The following is a 14,709-nucleotide window of genomic DNA, read 5'->3' as shown; positions in this document are numbered from 1 at the left end:
ATAGCATCTACTGTAGCAGACGGGTTTCTCCGAAACTAATAAAATTAGTTTTTTCTTCTCACACCGAAAATCATTACACACAAACGCCAACGGTCTCATGAGTGGCATACACCGGTGCAGCCACTGAACAAAGTAGATCACTCTGTTTTCATCAACACAACTTTCCGGCACTGCCGCAAGAGCGTGAGTTGTCAGAATTCATGCGCTCCGGTTGCTAAAGCGTTCATGGTATTCGAGTGTTACTGCAGTTTTTGAGGAACACCGGCCTCAGTGAGTGATTGTATCGCCCTGCTGTGCGTCCCACTTTGTGCACGCTGCTCTCTCTCTCTCTCTATTCGTGTTTTCCACTCTCTATTTCTCCGTGCCCCTAGTGTAGGTTAGCAAATCGGACGCTCGTGTGGCTGACTTCTCCACCTTTTCTCTCTCTTTCTCACATACTATACGTTTGTGCTAAGAGGTAACTTTTGGGGCATTTAATTAATGAAGAGGCACCCTGGTTAATTTTCAACGGCCTTATACCACAAACACACTGCCCCAGGTATATCAAATACAACTTTGAGCATTTATTCAGTCTTTTTACCAGCGCACATGGCTTTTATATATTTCCAGTAACTGAACACTTCCACCGCAAAGAACGGCACTGTCAACTGAGTGCGCTAGCGCGCACCAACTGCTACATTCAGCGTGGTTGCGTTGGCGCTGTTTTCAAAACGCGACAGGAATCACAGTAAGACCACTCAAGTCAGCAAACAACGAATTTTGCAAGGCTTCAACGAACGACGTTCGGATCCTCAAGTTTGTCTGTGTAGGTGACAGGCACAGTGAAGTGTTGCACTGGATGAAATCTGCACAGCATCATCGGCTTAAAGAAATGATTCAGACAGCTGCGCAAGTTTGTCGGCACTGGGAAGAAAATAATGAAAAAAGGAAAAGAACGACAGAAAATTAGAAAGAGTAAATAGTGCATGATGACGCATAATATTTTCTGGTGTTGCTACTATAGGAGTGGTGTGCGAACTACGTGGTTGTACAGAACAGCAAGGGCTCCGTCCACAGCTTTTACAGTTAAGGTGACTACAAACGGCTGAGGTCAGTAGCATTCTTTTTCGATTGTTTTTCAGGACTGAGCAGGGTGGACTTACCTGGGACGATCCCAACCATGGCTGGCCTGCTGAATGTGATTACATATTGTACCGAACACACCTTACCCGTGGCCGTGGCACTTATATATATATATATATATATATATATATATATATATATATATATGAAGTAAGAACACACAGCTTCCATACACCTATATGGAAAAAAAGATCAACGACAACAACAACAATGGCAAGCATACGTGACAGTTCAAATGCACAGTTTGAATCATTTTCAAGAAAAAGCTGAGTAGCTCCGCTGCGCGAACATTAACATTGAAAGTACACAAATTCAAATTCACGCCCAGGTTCCTTTCGGATGCAGCCTGCTCAACTCCAACGATCATTTAAATGTCCCATTCCCGAGCGTTTCAAAACGATATGTTATCTTTTGGCACGCTAGCAGGTCCAACACATGAAGTAAATAAAACGTTTCACGTCTTTTTGAAGGAAACTCTCTTGGGCGTCGCAGGCACAGTAGCCGAAGTACCGCCCATGGAGCCCCTGAGGAAGGCTTCGATGGCGTCCCCAAGAAGCATGGCATCTACAACGTTGCCCTCGTCCCACTTGACCTGTGACTCGTCTTTTTTCGGCGGCTCCTTCGCGCTCTCTTCGGTAGTCTCCTTCTTGACCTCGCGAACAGCGTCGCCTGACTGCTTCCGCTTGGACTTGCGCACGCTCGGCTCATCCGCCGGGGACGGCGGCGCATCCTCCAGCGACCTCTGGGGCGCGCCTTTGCCAGACAAACTGTTGCGCTTCGACTTGCTCGGCTTGGCCTCCTCGCTGGTGCTGCGCTCAAGGGTGGTGGAGCCCCTGCGGGGTGCTGGCGGCGTCGACACGATCCTGGGGATGTTCTCGGCCGTCGGCTCGTAAGGATCGGTGGCCATGCCCGAGGGGTCAATGGTGGCTGAACGCGTCGTTCGCAGTGCTAGCTTCTTGGGAGAAGTGGCACCGGCGGCCGGCACTGCGACGGAGCCAATAGACGACTTCTTCTTTGTGGTGTGATGAATGAGAGAGAGGATGTCTTCCTTCTTGCAGACGATTCCTTCGTCGATGCTCGTTCGTGGAGACACGTTGGGAGAACCATCCGAAGATTCTCGCGAAGACTTCCTCGACCCCTCTCCGCTGCGCAGCCCTTCTGGTGAGCGGTCTTTGTTGACGGCCGAGTCACTGGACGAGTTGCGCTTTTTCATCGTGAACTTGACCTTCCCACCCGAAGGGGGCTTCGCGTCCGGGTCGTCAGAGGTGCTCGTCGTAGCGGCGTTCACCGAGAGCTTCTTCAGGCCACGTAGTAGCTCGGCTGAAGACATCGTCTTGCTGAAAAACTTGGAGGTCTTCCATCCCGCAGCCTTGTTGGGCTTCGGCTTGCCTCTCTCGCCATCCGAGGAGCTGGTGGTGGGTTTGACGGCAGTCGCGTCCACCACAATTTTGTTGGAGGTGTCACGGCGCGTGAGCTTGACTTTGAAGCTCGACGGCTGCGAGGCGCTCTTGCTCAGCGGCTCGGCCACCACCACCGTGCTCTCCGGGATGACGGCCGAGCGCCGGGGGCTGGACGAGCCGCGGCGCTCGTCGCGCGATGGCGACCGGGCCCGCTCCTCTGCCTCCAGCCCCGCCTGCGGCACCGACATCTGCCGCACCGCGGCCATGGCGCGCTGCGCCACGAGCACTAGGTGGTCGCTGCAAGAGCACACGTCATTCTCGGGGCTGGCAAGCTTCACGAGGATCTTGGGCAACAGGGTGCTGGCTGCGCTCAAGCGCTGGCACTGGTCATCTCAGCGGGCTGTCAGCCACTGCTCGGTGGCCGAAGAGGCGAACATCTCCGTCAGCCAGACAGCAGCCGCCGCAGGGCGCCCTGCACAAGTGCAACAAAAGCAAGCGTAAGAAAGGCTTTCCCAAGCAGCGTTCTCTTCTAACGTCCTTTAGTTAGACTTAAATACTGTGAATTAGAGAACTCGTTTTGACCACTGCGCTTAACGCCGACAATTGATAACACCCCCATCTTGCCCTTACAGTAACACTAGCTGTCAGTAATAGAGGGATATGTGTACATGAATTGACCCAGAAATTAAGCATTGTTTGTCTCTAGGAAGGCGTAGAGTACACACAAATTTTGGCAAAAATAAATTCGCGTTGGCGCTATATCTGATAATTCAGTGCGAGGAACCATGAGGGCGCAGAGGAATTAGCGTGACAATGGGCATCACGCTGCACTTAATTGAAATATTTCATTTTCTCACAAAGGACGAATAAAGAGCGGTAAACTTGAAGCGCCGAGACAATCTTACGAGCTGCTCCTGTATTTGTGGACCATGTTTTTTTTCTGAGACTATTAACATTTACTCAGGCAAGCTCACAAACGCGCAGGTCTTATACGGTCGGGTTTTATACTGCCTGCCTTCCATAACGGGAGCTGCGCCTGAGTAGCTGCACCTCTGCGCGGTTACCCGTGACGTCGAAGAACAAAAAGTGCAGTGCCGTTCTCAGGAGCTGCGTCCGGCCATGTACGCGGCACAACAAGTGATGATTATTACCAGGTCATCGCGGCAATAATAAAATGAAATATAAAATAATAAAGCACCGCCTACTGTGTCGAACCTATGACTTTCCTGTTCAAAATTAACGCTACATATATATGCATACTGGCAGGGTAAACTAACGAAATGCACGATGCAACTTTTTTCTGCATACGTCAGTGCGGCGCGTGAACGCTCATTACAGTATGCTCATCATGATACGCTTTAAAGTAACATTGACGTATGTGTTTTGCGTACACACAACTGTTTCTGTGGCAAGACCCATCAGGCACAAACACTCGTATTCGCTCTACGAATACGCGTTCAACACAGGCTGCTTTAAGTATTGGTAGGCTTGTGCTTCAGGAGCGAAGGAGAAAGACAGTTGACCCGAATCGACGCCGGCAAAGAACCGCGAGCCGTGGCTTCGCGTGCCACGACCGTCTTTATTTTCCCCTCATGCGGGCGCGCGCTATCCCGACACCGCCCAAGCGAGGGCGCTACAGGCGCCTAGACTGGAAGTCGAAACCGGACTGAGGGCCACCTACGGCTCTCGTGCACGAGGTCAGGCAGCGATGCGAGGCTTTCCATCGTGGTCTCATTCATCGCTTGTTTTTCGTTAAACACAAGATAGTGCAATGAACCAGCCCCTTCTTGAACCAGCAGAGCATCACTGGCTGAATCCCTCTCGAACAACGTTTGCAATTTATGAACTGCTAACATACCGATATGTTCTGTTTCGTAGTGTGTCGTGTTCTGAGTGCTCATTTTACTACCGAGTGCTCATTTTGTGATCACTGAGTCTTTATTAGAACATGTTTCTACATCTTTCCTTAGTTACTATCAATCTCACCTCTGGCCGTGCTAGTATAGGTAAATCTTTGTCGTGCGATTATGTTCACTTATCAACCGTCCCTTTGAGCGACTAATTTCGGCGATAGCGGCTGTGCGCAAGCGCATGACGGAGAGTAAAAAGATTCGAAAATGAAGAGCATCGTTGCCCAACGCGGCCCCAGTGTTTTCTTTTTGTTGTCGTAACATACTTTGTTCATATACAGGGTGTTTCCTTTACACAATAAAGATTATATATATATATATATATATGTATATATTTAAGGTTTAAGGACTAGTCAACTTGCACTTTTGTAACTTTTTCCTTATATCCTCCATAAACTTGTATATTTATCGACATAAATTCATTCATTCATTCATATATATATATATATATATATATATATATATATATATATATATATATATATACGTGTGTGTGTGTGTGTGTGTGTGTGTGTGTGTGTGTGTGTGTGTGTGTGTGTGTGTGTGTGTGTGTGTGTGCGCGTGCGTGCGTGCGTGCGTGCGTGCGTGCGTGTGAAGGCTATAAGCGCAGCGAACGTGGTGTTTTTGCAGACGAGTTCCTAGGCGAGGCGAACACACTTTGCGGCTAGTAACGTGAGCTTCAGAAGAGTAATTAAAAAATTTTTATTAAAGAACCTTTTATCCTTCTGAGCTGCAGAAATCTAGAATTTGTCCAATATATTAGACGTCCGAAAGCTAGGCGCAGCGGCCAGAAAAACGCCTCTGCACGATGGAACGCAACCTATTGGTTTGTTCCGGCACCTGTGCTGTTACCTGGGCTGTATGAGTTATGTGCGCTTGCTTCTCGCGAAAGTAGGAGATTTAAAAATGGCGGAATAGGAGAGAGAGAGAGAGAGATGGGAAGACAGAAAGGCAGGGAGGTTAACTAGACTGAGTCCGGTTTGCTACCCTACACGTGGGGAGGGGAATAGGGAGTGAAAGAGGGAGGGAGAGAGAGAGAGAGAACTTAGGTATAGGATGTCTACAGTCTGGCACTCAAGTCTGTTTCCCTCAGGTAGCGAAAAAGCGCTACCTGAGCTCCGCCAAAGCACGGGCTCCTGTTACAGTGGTCATCGCAGAAATACGTGAATTTGTGCATATTTATGTGAGTACTTATGTAAGGGACAATGTGTTTTCAAGCATTTCTTAGTGTTTGGCATAATCGAAGGAATATGTAGAAACTTAATCCGGGTGATGAGTGCAATAGTGCCTTTGCAATATCGGTAATGCCCAATATATTGGACATTGCCGTATTTACTTGAAAATATTTCAAACACTATGAAATGACGTTTAGCATAGCATAACTTATAGATAAATGAAACAAATCAGTTACACAAACTGCACTTCGGACCTCAGGAGGATACTAGTGCCTGAGGGGCAGTTGTTTGAAAGGCGAATTTGAAGGCCGTCACATTTTAATGCACACTCATTTTTTTTAATCATGAAAGTTGCACCAAATTCGAGGTATTTACCATCGAAGTTCAACGGTAAATCCAGGCAACATCAAAACCGAGCGCCGCTGGAGCACAGAAAAGGCGGCCCCGCTAAGGATGGGTGGATGGATGCTTTGAGCGTCCCCTTCGCGGGTTGCGCCACCAAGTTGTTATTATTATATTGCCTAACGTCCTACCTATGTTAAAGAATGAAAAAAAAGGAAAGAAAAAAAACCACGATGAACTCCCCCAACCAAATTTCCTGAACCCCTATTGTGAACTTTGCTTTTGTACGTCTCCGTTTTTTGTCGTTTCTATACTTTTCTTCCACCAATCTTCCAATCGCCTCTTACTAATCTCTATTGCGGACATGTTTACCTTTCCCCTGCTCTCGCTGAACCCAAGGGCTTCAAGGAGGCCAGAGGTGCCTACATCGATCGCTGGGCAGATATATCTTCACATTATAATAAAACACGCTCCATCGTTTCCCTAGGTCTACCGCAGCAAGCACATGCTTCTTCTTCCTTCTTCTATTTCGCTTTATAGGTGCTGTGAGGATTGGGGGGTCAATCCCATCACTCGTAATCAGTTGTCGAGATTGGAGTCGGGCATGAATTAGATGGTAGCTGGCCCATGCCGTCGTCCAACGTATCCACGCTGAGGATGTTGTTGAAGGGAAGGACTGCTTCTCATCGAGAACGAGGAATATGGGTTTATTTACAGTATCTACATCAGGACGTTGCAGTTCATCAGTCTAGCATGACTGCGAGAGAAAGTACACTGAGCAGCCACACAACAGCGGTTTATAAACACTCGGTCCCTCCTCGATCCCAAGGTGAGGGAAACGGCCGACCAGGCACCGTAGACGAGCCGCCTCTTTGCGCGAGGGATTACACACACACACACTTCCGCACAGGTTCACGGTCCTCAACCGAGGTGAGACGGTCTTTGCAGAACTGACGTCAGGAACGGTGCGTGGGAAGGGGCCTCGAACTACGTTCCCTCGGGGACTCCCTTGTTCACAGCAGACCAGGTCGGCGGTGGCGGGTTCCGTCACAAAGCCTAGTTCGTCGAACTCATCTCGGCAATCCCGCGACGCAGAGTGGCGGACGTAGCGCATTGTCCAAGAAAAGTTGACGCCGCTGTCGCAACTGGCTGGTAAAACTTGCACCTCAGCGGGCCGTTCTTAACAGTGCGTGTTCTAAGGCATTCTGATCTCGCTTTGAAAAGTAATGAGGTTCCCTTTGAGTTATCATAAATTGTTTCTTTCCTGATTTCATTTTTTCCGCTTAAGTAGTCACTCATAACAGGTTTCTTTTCCATTGCCACAACCCATGAGATTACTTCAGGCTCTCCGACTTTCCGCTTGACGTTCTTTGTTTCTATGTAGCTTACTATACCGGTTGCATACTTGCTCATAACCTTCCTTGTTGTTTTCCTCCACTGTGGTCAATGTCTTGTTTTCTGTACAAAAGGCTGAAGATTCTCGTGACCCATTTACTTTCTTTCATTTTCCTCATTCGTTCTTTGAAATCAATCTTACTCTGAGGTTTCTTCACTTAAAAACTTGTCCAGCCCATATCACCCTGCACAGGTTCATTTGTAGTCTTCCAGTGAGCGCTCAATGCTAGGCGTCCCATTGACCTTTGGTTGCCACCGAGTCCTGATTGTGCCCCTGACTTCAAGCAAACAACAGCATTTTCAAATGTGAGTCCTGGGACAATTCCACCTTTCCACGTACTCCTGAGCACCTCGTACCTATTGTATTGCCATAGCGCGTGTATTTCATTATGGCAGCATTTCTCTTCCCCTTTGCTGTTATTGTTTTTCTTGTGTTTCCATGTATGTATTGCATTCGTTTATCCATATACCAAGATATTTATATTCTCTTACCCGAGGAAAGTCATGGTCCTGTACTGACACTGTCGGTTCACTGTTTTCATTGAATGCCATAACCTCCGATTTTTAACGCTAAATTTCAGACCTAAATTCTCGCCTTCCTGCGTACAGATATTAGCCAGACCTTGCATATCACTTTGCTTGTTAGCTAACACTACAATGTCGTCCACATAAAACAAACCTGGAAGCTGCTGCTCTACTACTGTACCCGCCTGTTTGTATGAGAGATTAAACCCGATATTACATCCTTGTAGCGCCCTCTCCATCCTCACCATGTACATCATAAACAGCAGTGTGGATAAAGGGCACCCCTGTCCCAGTCCCTTGTTGATATCAACTTACTACGCGCTCCTCATCCCTTCCCATTCAACGCATACTGTATTTTCTAGATAAATCTTTCTAAAAAGCTGTATACAGTCATTGCCTATGCCTTCCCCTTCCAAAATATCGAGCAATATGTTGCGGTTTAAGTAATGTCTAAAAAAGCTACACATAGCGCTCTCCTTTCTTCTCTGGATAGTTCAGTACATTGAGTAAGGACAAATCAGTTGTCATCCAGTCACCTAATGATCCTGAAGCCATTCTGAAATTCCCCCCAAAATGCCATTATTCTCTGCCCATGCTTGAAGCTTTAATTTGATTGCCTGCATTGCTAACAAGTACATTACCGATATAATGGTCAACGGTCTATACGAGTGGAATCTATCTTCTTGCCTCTTACCCCCATAAATTAAATTCATTCTACTTTGTCGCCAGCTATCTGGTATTCGTCTTTCTTTTAAGGTTTTTCCTATTGCTTTCAACAGAGCTTGCTTACTTTCTGTTTCTAGTTCATTAATCAGCCAAACGGAAACCTCCTCTAGCCTTGTGGCTGGGGCTTAGGAATTTTCTCTTCGGCTTTCTTCCACTTAACATTTGTCAGCACCAGCTCTTTTCCCCCCATCTGGTTCTCTTTCATGCTCGTTTTTTCCTCGAATACAACCTCGTCATTGCCTTGGAAAGATTCGGCGGTTATTTTTCAGATGTAATTTAATGCGGCGTCCCCTTCCAGTTTGTTTCCATCTTTGTCTAGGATATGTTGTTGTATTGTTACAGACTTTCTGCCTAATAAATTTATGTGGTACCAAGATATTCTAGGTGCGACCTTTTTTTTTTCTCAGGTATTTCTGACAAACAACGTTCACTTTCACCTTTTACCTTTTCTTAAACCAGTATTTGAGCCATAGATTTTTGTCTCCCGGTATATTTCCCATTTTCCGGCTACTTCATCCTGCAGCAACTGCACTTTTCTGCCCCTTCCTGTGCTCTCGTGATACTTTCTCTCATATTGCGATCGATTCTCATATCTCGCTGTTCCATCAGCTTTTCGGTTTCTATTTTCTTTCCAATGAGGATGTTGCTTCTCTTTGCGTATGTCTGTCGTAATTACGCTTAGAAGCGTACCACATTCCCACTCTTTCTTCGTCCATTTGCCAAGTTCTTCCTCTACTCTTGTGACTATATTTGTTATTTGTCGAACGTTCAAATTTGGACTGGCCATTCCTCGCTCCTTGCTCTCGTTCCCAACTACATGTCCATTTTCAAAATGATGCGTTGCTCCCTATGCATGGTCGCTCCCTATGTTGCTATACCCTTCCTCGTCAAAGAGGATTTCTCTCAACTCATCATAAATTCCTTCTGTCATCAGACAGTAATCTATGGTCGATTGCCGGTTTCCCAATTCCCACATGGTCGGCCCGTCACACTTACGCCCTGTATTCAGAATAACGAGGTTGTTTTGCTCACAAATATCTAGCATTGACTTTCCGTTGTTGTCGGCATAGCCATCTAGATCCTGTATGTGGGCATTCATGTCACCTAATAATTTCGGCATCATTCCCGAAACCCCTAATAGCAACACTTAGGCATTCCATCCCTTCCACTCTCTTTTTCTTTTTATCCCCCTTAACCCTTCCCCCCGCGCAGGGTAGAAAACCGGAACTACCTCTGGTTAACCACTCTGCGTTTCTATGCATCCTTTTCTCTCTAGGCATTCCACTAATTCTTGATTCTTCTCAATGCAATTCTTTCCGGTCGACAAATACGTTACCCCCAGCCAAGTTTTCTTTCCACTCATTGTACATGATAACCAAAGATGCTCTTGACATTTTGAATTTACTCTTTTCCGTATGGCTCTCTGATGGATGAACATTCCGACTCCCTCTCCCTTTTTTTCCGATGTAGTTCTGTAGCACCTTTCTCAATCACTGGCAGCTCTGCCGAGTATCTAAGGCCCGTACACCGTACACCCCTATTTGTTCTCTACTTACCTGCTCCTCAATCTGGAAGGGCTGGTTACCCACTTTTTCTTTCTGCTGCCGCCTAGCAAATTTATGTAGCCTATTGCATGGCGAGCTCTCTTTCTTGTTTTCCTCCTTCTTCTGTTATTGACGCCGATGCTATTCTGAGGTCCCCGTAGGGGACATTCTTCATTGCTACCTACCTTGACGTACTGAGCGCCCTGTGGGCCACTAAAAAACGCAACTGCGCGTCCAGGAAGTCACCTGCCCACTTGTCGTCCAAGCCTGTGATTGAAGACCATCCCGTCTCGTTGAAAACCACCATATACCTTCTCACTTCCTTGTTTACTTCTACAACCTCGAAACCTTTCTCTCGACTCAATTTCCATACAGCCTCATTTGCAGCCACGACAGCTCTGCATTCGGTCCTTCCAGCGACTATAGGCGGCGTGACGGTAGGTCGAAATGGCTGCCGAGACGGTGATAAGGCGATCTCGCAAGCGTGTGCATCCCGAGCAGCAAAGCACGTCAGGTCCCCTAGTTTCGCTGCAAAGCATACTTTCTCTCTCGCTAAAGAGACGCAAAGGTTTGTAAACGAAGGCGAAGCTACGTTCAACGCCGGTCACATCATATGTTCCGGCATCGATTCCATTAGAGACGATTTCTGCAAAGGGGAGCGCAGAAGCGTTGCGGAAGGAGACGTGGACAGGAAAGACGCTCACTTGCGACTAAGTATACGTTCAGAGACAAACCACCAGGAACATTATTGCGCATGCACTGTTATCGAGAATTTTTTTCAAAAATTTACATGTTATATATATATATATATATATATATATATATATATATATATATATATATATATATATATATAAAATTCGCTTAACAACGGGGCATGCATCACTACATCAATAATGGCAGCTATAGCCTAGGTGAGTAGGTGAAAGCAACAACGGCACGTGCAAGTGGCCTGACAAAAGTCATTAAAAAAAAAAAAAAACATTCAGGGGGAGAGTGACAGAGGAGGTGGCGCAGAAACTTCAGCCAAGGGCGAGGAACGTAAATTCTTTATCCATCAGATGCACTGACGGAGCACCAATACAAAGGTTAGAACGAGCGTGAATCTGGCCTGCCTCGAGGATTTTCTTTCGAGTCTGCCTTTGGATCTGGTTTTAATCTCGGTTTTATCTAAAAGGGGCGTACAGCCACAATTCCTGCAGTGCGCAGGAAGATGCGCGGAGTTGTTCAGGGCCTTTAAAAATGAAGGCTGTTCTCTTAGCCTGTCATTTAGACAGCGCGCCGTCTGCCCAATGTAAGCTATCCCACAGTCGACTGGTATCTTATATACACCTCTTCGGTAGCACAGGAGGCGAGCGGTTTCGTGTGTTTCTTTCCACAGGTATTGTTCTTGCTGTGGCCGTTTTGCAAAGGCGCACAACCGAGAAAGCTTGAGAGGAGCTGTGAAAGCGAGGTCAACGCCGTGCTCTTTCCCGATCCTTTTTTGGTTGTGTGAAATCGTTTTGTCGCTGAAAATATACTTAATTGCAAGCGAGCGTGCTTCCTGTCCATGCCTCCTTTTTCCGCAGCTCTTCTGCGCTCCCCTTTGCAGAAATCATGTCGAACCAACTAGCCCAACAGCTTACTATTCTATTAGAGACACCGAGGTCAGCGTCGAATCGCTCTGCCTGCAGACGAGTGCAATCAAGGGCCCGCGGCACTGCGTTAACGCCGCAGTACGTGAAGGTACAGGCTCTGTAAAGGTCAGTATGTCGTTACTAGCCTTGAAGATGCTCACGGGCATGAAGCCATATATTTGTGTTTTCGCAAACACTTAGTAAACACAAGCGCATACCGATAACAGACATTAGTTGTTTTTCAAGCGCTCCTGTTTTCAACAAATTAATCATATGCAGTAAGAAACAAACTTTAGTGCATTTAGAAATGCAAACAAGGAAAAACGGCTTTATAATACAACAATTTACGAAACTCGTAACGTACAGGGTTGATCACGCTCGTCTCGAGCAGCGTACGGCGGAGCAAATGATCTGAGCTTTAGCACAGCTGTTTGACTAAGGACAAAGTACTCGTGCCTGAACGGGTTTCACGTTTTCCCACTTGCGTTTCGAGTTGTTTCTTCCTAACAAGGTACCTCGCTTAAAATTTGTTTTTTCCTTGCGCAGAGCTCGGCTCGATAGCTGTAGACAAGTGGGATCCCCTCTGTACGCGATTCAGTGTCATGCAAATGTAGTACGAGCATCGTAACTGGTTGCAGTGACTCAGGTCGTTACGCCTGTCTTGAAGTACATTTTAAAGATACCTTAGCAGTGAACACTCGCTACGGCATGGTTAGAGCGCTGCGGCACGCTGCATATGTGATTAATATTCCCTTTTTTCCTCATCGGTGCGTCCCTGCACACCGCTAGACCGAACCGCGGAAGTACGTCGCAGATTTCTATCACCGGGTGACTGCTTCGGAGGAGGGCTGCGTGGCACCGCCTGCGTTGCTGGAATGACCGAATACGTCACTGTCACGTAAAGGTACCTCCGGCACCGTGCACACCACAAACTCCACCTGAGGGGACATCTCGCGCAAGTCGTCTACCTCCTTCGCCAAGCGCTGGGCTACTCCTGTCCCTTTTCTGTTTAGGACGTCATTTAGCCCACCTGCAACGGCGACAAAGTTGCCTCCGTGGCCATTTTCCGCGAGCATTGCTTTTGCTCGGTCAAATGATATTGCGCAACAAAAAACGACACGGAAGTAAGAGAAGACGACACACCAAGCGCAAGCTTTCAACTAAGTTTATTGTATCCCTGAATCGATTTTATACATGTGAAGCAGTGTAGAATGCGCATGGACTTGCATGGAAATGAACTGCGCATTCATGTAACATAGTTACGAGTAATGTGATGCCGCCTCCAAGAAACTAAGTTATTTTTCAGTGAGAGCCAGTGAAGGGAAGCTAACACACTTATCACCCAAATGTTGCAATCATCTGCGCTTCAGATATTTCACGGATGAGCTGCGTGCTGCCACGGGAAACAATCGTGCATTGGTCCTCAATAGGTTTGCATCCATGATCGCGACAATGAAGCGCCAAGAACCCACCGGAGCCATCTTTTACGTTGTTGCTGTGCTTTAATGCGTTTGGCGGGAGGGGCATCGGCAACTGACTTCTGCGTGCTGGATCGCGCTTCTCTTAAGATGCGTTCCGCGACAGACATTTGCACCACCTTGGGATATCCAGCCAAGGACAAACGTCGAGTTTGCTTTTCAAAGCTTACGTCCACTACATGACAGCAAGACTTGCTAAGGGCATTCTTGAAGCACAAACTGATAATGGCCCGCTTAATAAGCTTAGAATGTGCGGACGTATACGGCAGAAGTGGATTGTTGGCTCGCGGCTCATACGACCAACACGTGTGGCTGTCCTGAAAACTCAGGCGAAGATCAAGGAAACGAAGAAACCTATCTACCGGCATCTCATGAGTAGTGTGAAGGGGAACTAAGCACTTCTGAAACGTTTCTAACGCTTTCTTCGTTTCCAGAATGAATGCGTCAGAAGAGCAGTCAATGAAAATTAAAAAGTCATCAACTCGCTCCATGACTCGTTGCTCGTTCCATGACAGCGCCCAATTCCCGCCCTGGAAATGTCCAGACCGCCACTCTTTTATCGCCTTTCACCTTCTCCACAATTGCTTCTGAGCGCCTAACCTGGTTTGAGTCGCCGGCGATAGTCAACCTTTCACTCTCTCCTACTGCCGAGGCCTCTCCCTGCTTCCCTTTATTATCCTTTTCCGCGTGATTCGGGCTTCACAAGGGACACTGACAGCTGCGTACCTACTTTTACTTTGTGGCCGCCCCAAGGTCGGTACAGCTCTTTACAGCCACCCTCCTCACGTCGCACGCATCCCGCGTGCTTTGTGACGCTCCTTGTCCTGTCACGTCGAGAGACGGCATTCCACCGTCACGACCATTCTCGTTTATGATGGTCGGCCTGTTCAGCTTTTCCTCGGCTACTTGAAGTCTTTTTTTCCACTGCCTTCCGTGCATCGCGCCCCATATTTAGCTGATTTTTGAGCTTTTCGACCTGTTTCACAAGCTCATCCTGGAAATCCTTCATTTTCTTTAGTCTATAACCGACATCACAGTGTCTGCCGATTGACGTGATTTACTCTCCATTCTGATCCTACCCCTCGTCTACCCTTATCTTCCACTCGTCTACCTAGGCGCTAAAAACTTGACGTCAAACATGTTGCACATTTTGAAACACGTGGCACGAAAGGACGTTCTGACTATCCTGCAAAACCAAATATACACGAAAGACACCCGCGCACGCGCAAAAAGAAGAAAAAGAAAGAAAGCTAGCAAATTATTATTTGAAGGCTAAAAAGATCAACAAATAAAAGAAATAGAAGCTAGCTCAAAGCATGCACAAAGATCTTTGGTTTTCGTCGCTGCCACGGAGCCCTGGAAAACGACGTCCGTCCGCCAAACGTGTCTCGGCTTGCGGCGCCGGTAGTCTGTCCGAGGGAGACGCATTCGTGGCTTCACCAAGCGATTCGTCGCAGCGGGCTAGGAGAGGCTCGA

At 47.2% G+C, this 14,709-nt stretch overlaps 1 protein-coding gene across 4 annotated transcripts in view; it reads right to left on the bottom strand.

Moving 5' to 3' along the window:
- Positions 1–541: 541 nt before the first annotated feature.
- Positions 542–14,709, bottom strand: part of LOC126547868 (uncharacterized) — a 283,028-nt gene continuing 268,860 nt past the window's right edge. For all 4 annotated transcript variants that reach the window (XM_055063573.2, XM_055063572.2, XM_050195894.3 and 1 more), the window contains one exon: positions 542–2,994. In XM_055063573.2, the coding sequence (XP_054919548.1) occupies positions 1,577–2,788 (1,212 nt within the window). In that variant the 5' untranslated portion in view covers positions 2,789–2,994 and the 3' untranslated portion in view covers positions 542–1,576. The remainder of the gene's footprint in view (positions 2,995–14,709) is intronic.

The sequence above is a fragment of the Dermacentor andersoni genome, chromosome 1, assembly GCF_023375885.2.
Source record: "Dermacentor andersoni chromosome 1, qqDerAnde1_hic_scaffold, whole genome shotgun sequence".
Classification (NCBI taxonomy): Eukaryota; Metazoa; Arthropoda; class Arachnida; order Ixodida; family Ixodidae; genus Dermacentor; species Dermacentor andersoni.
The sequence above is the reverse complement of the archived record's forward strand: the minus strand, read 5'-3'. Positions and strand labels throughout refer to the sequence as shown.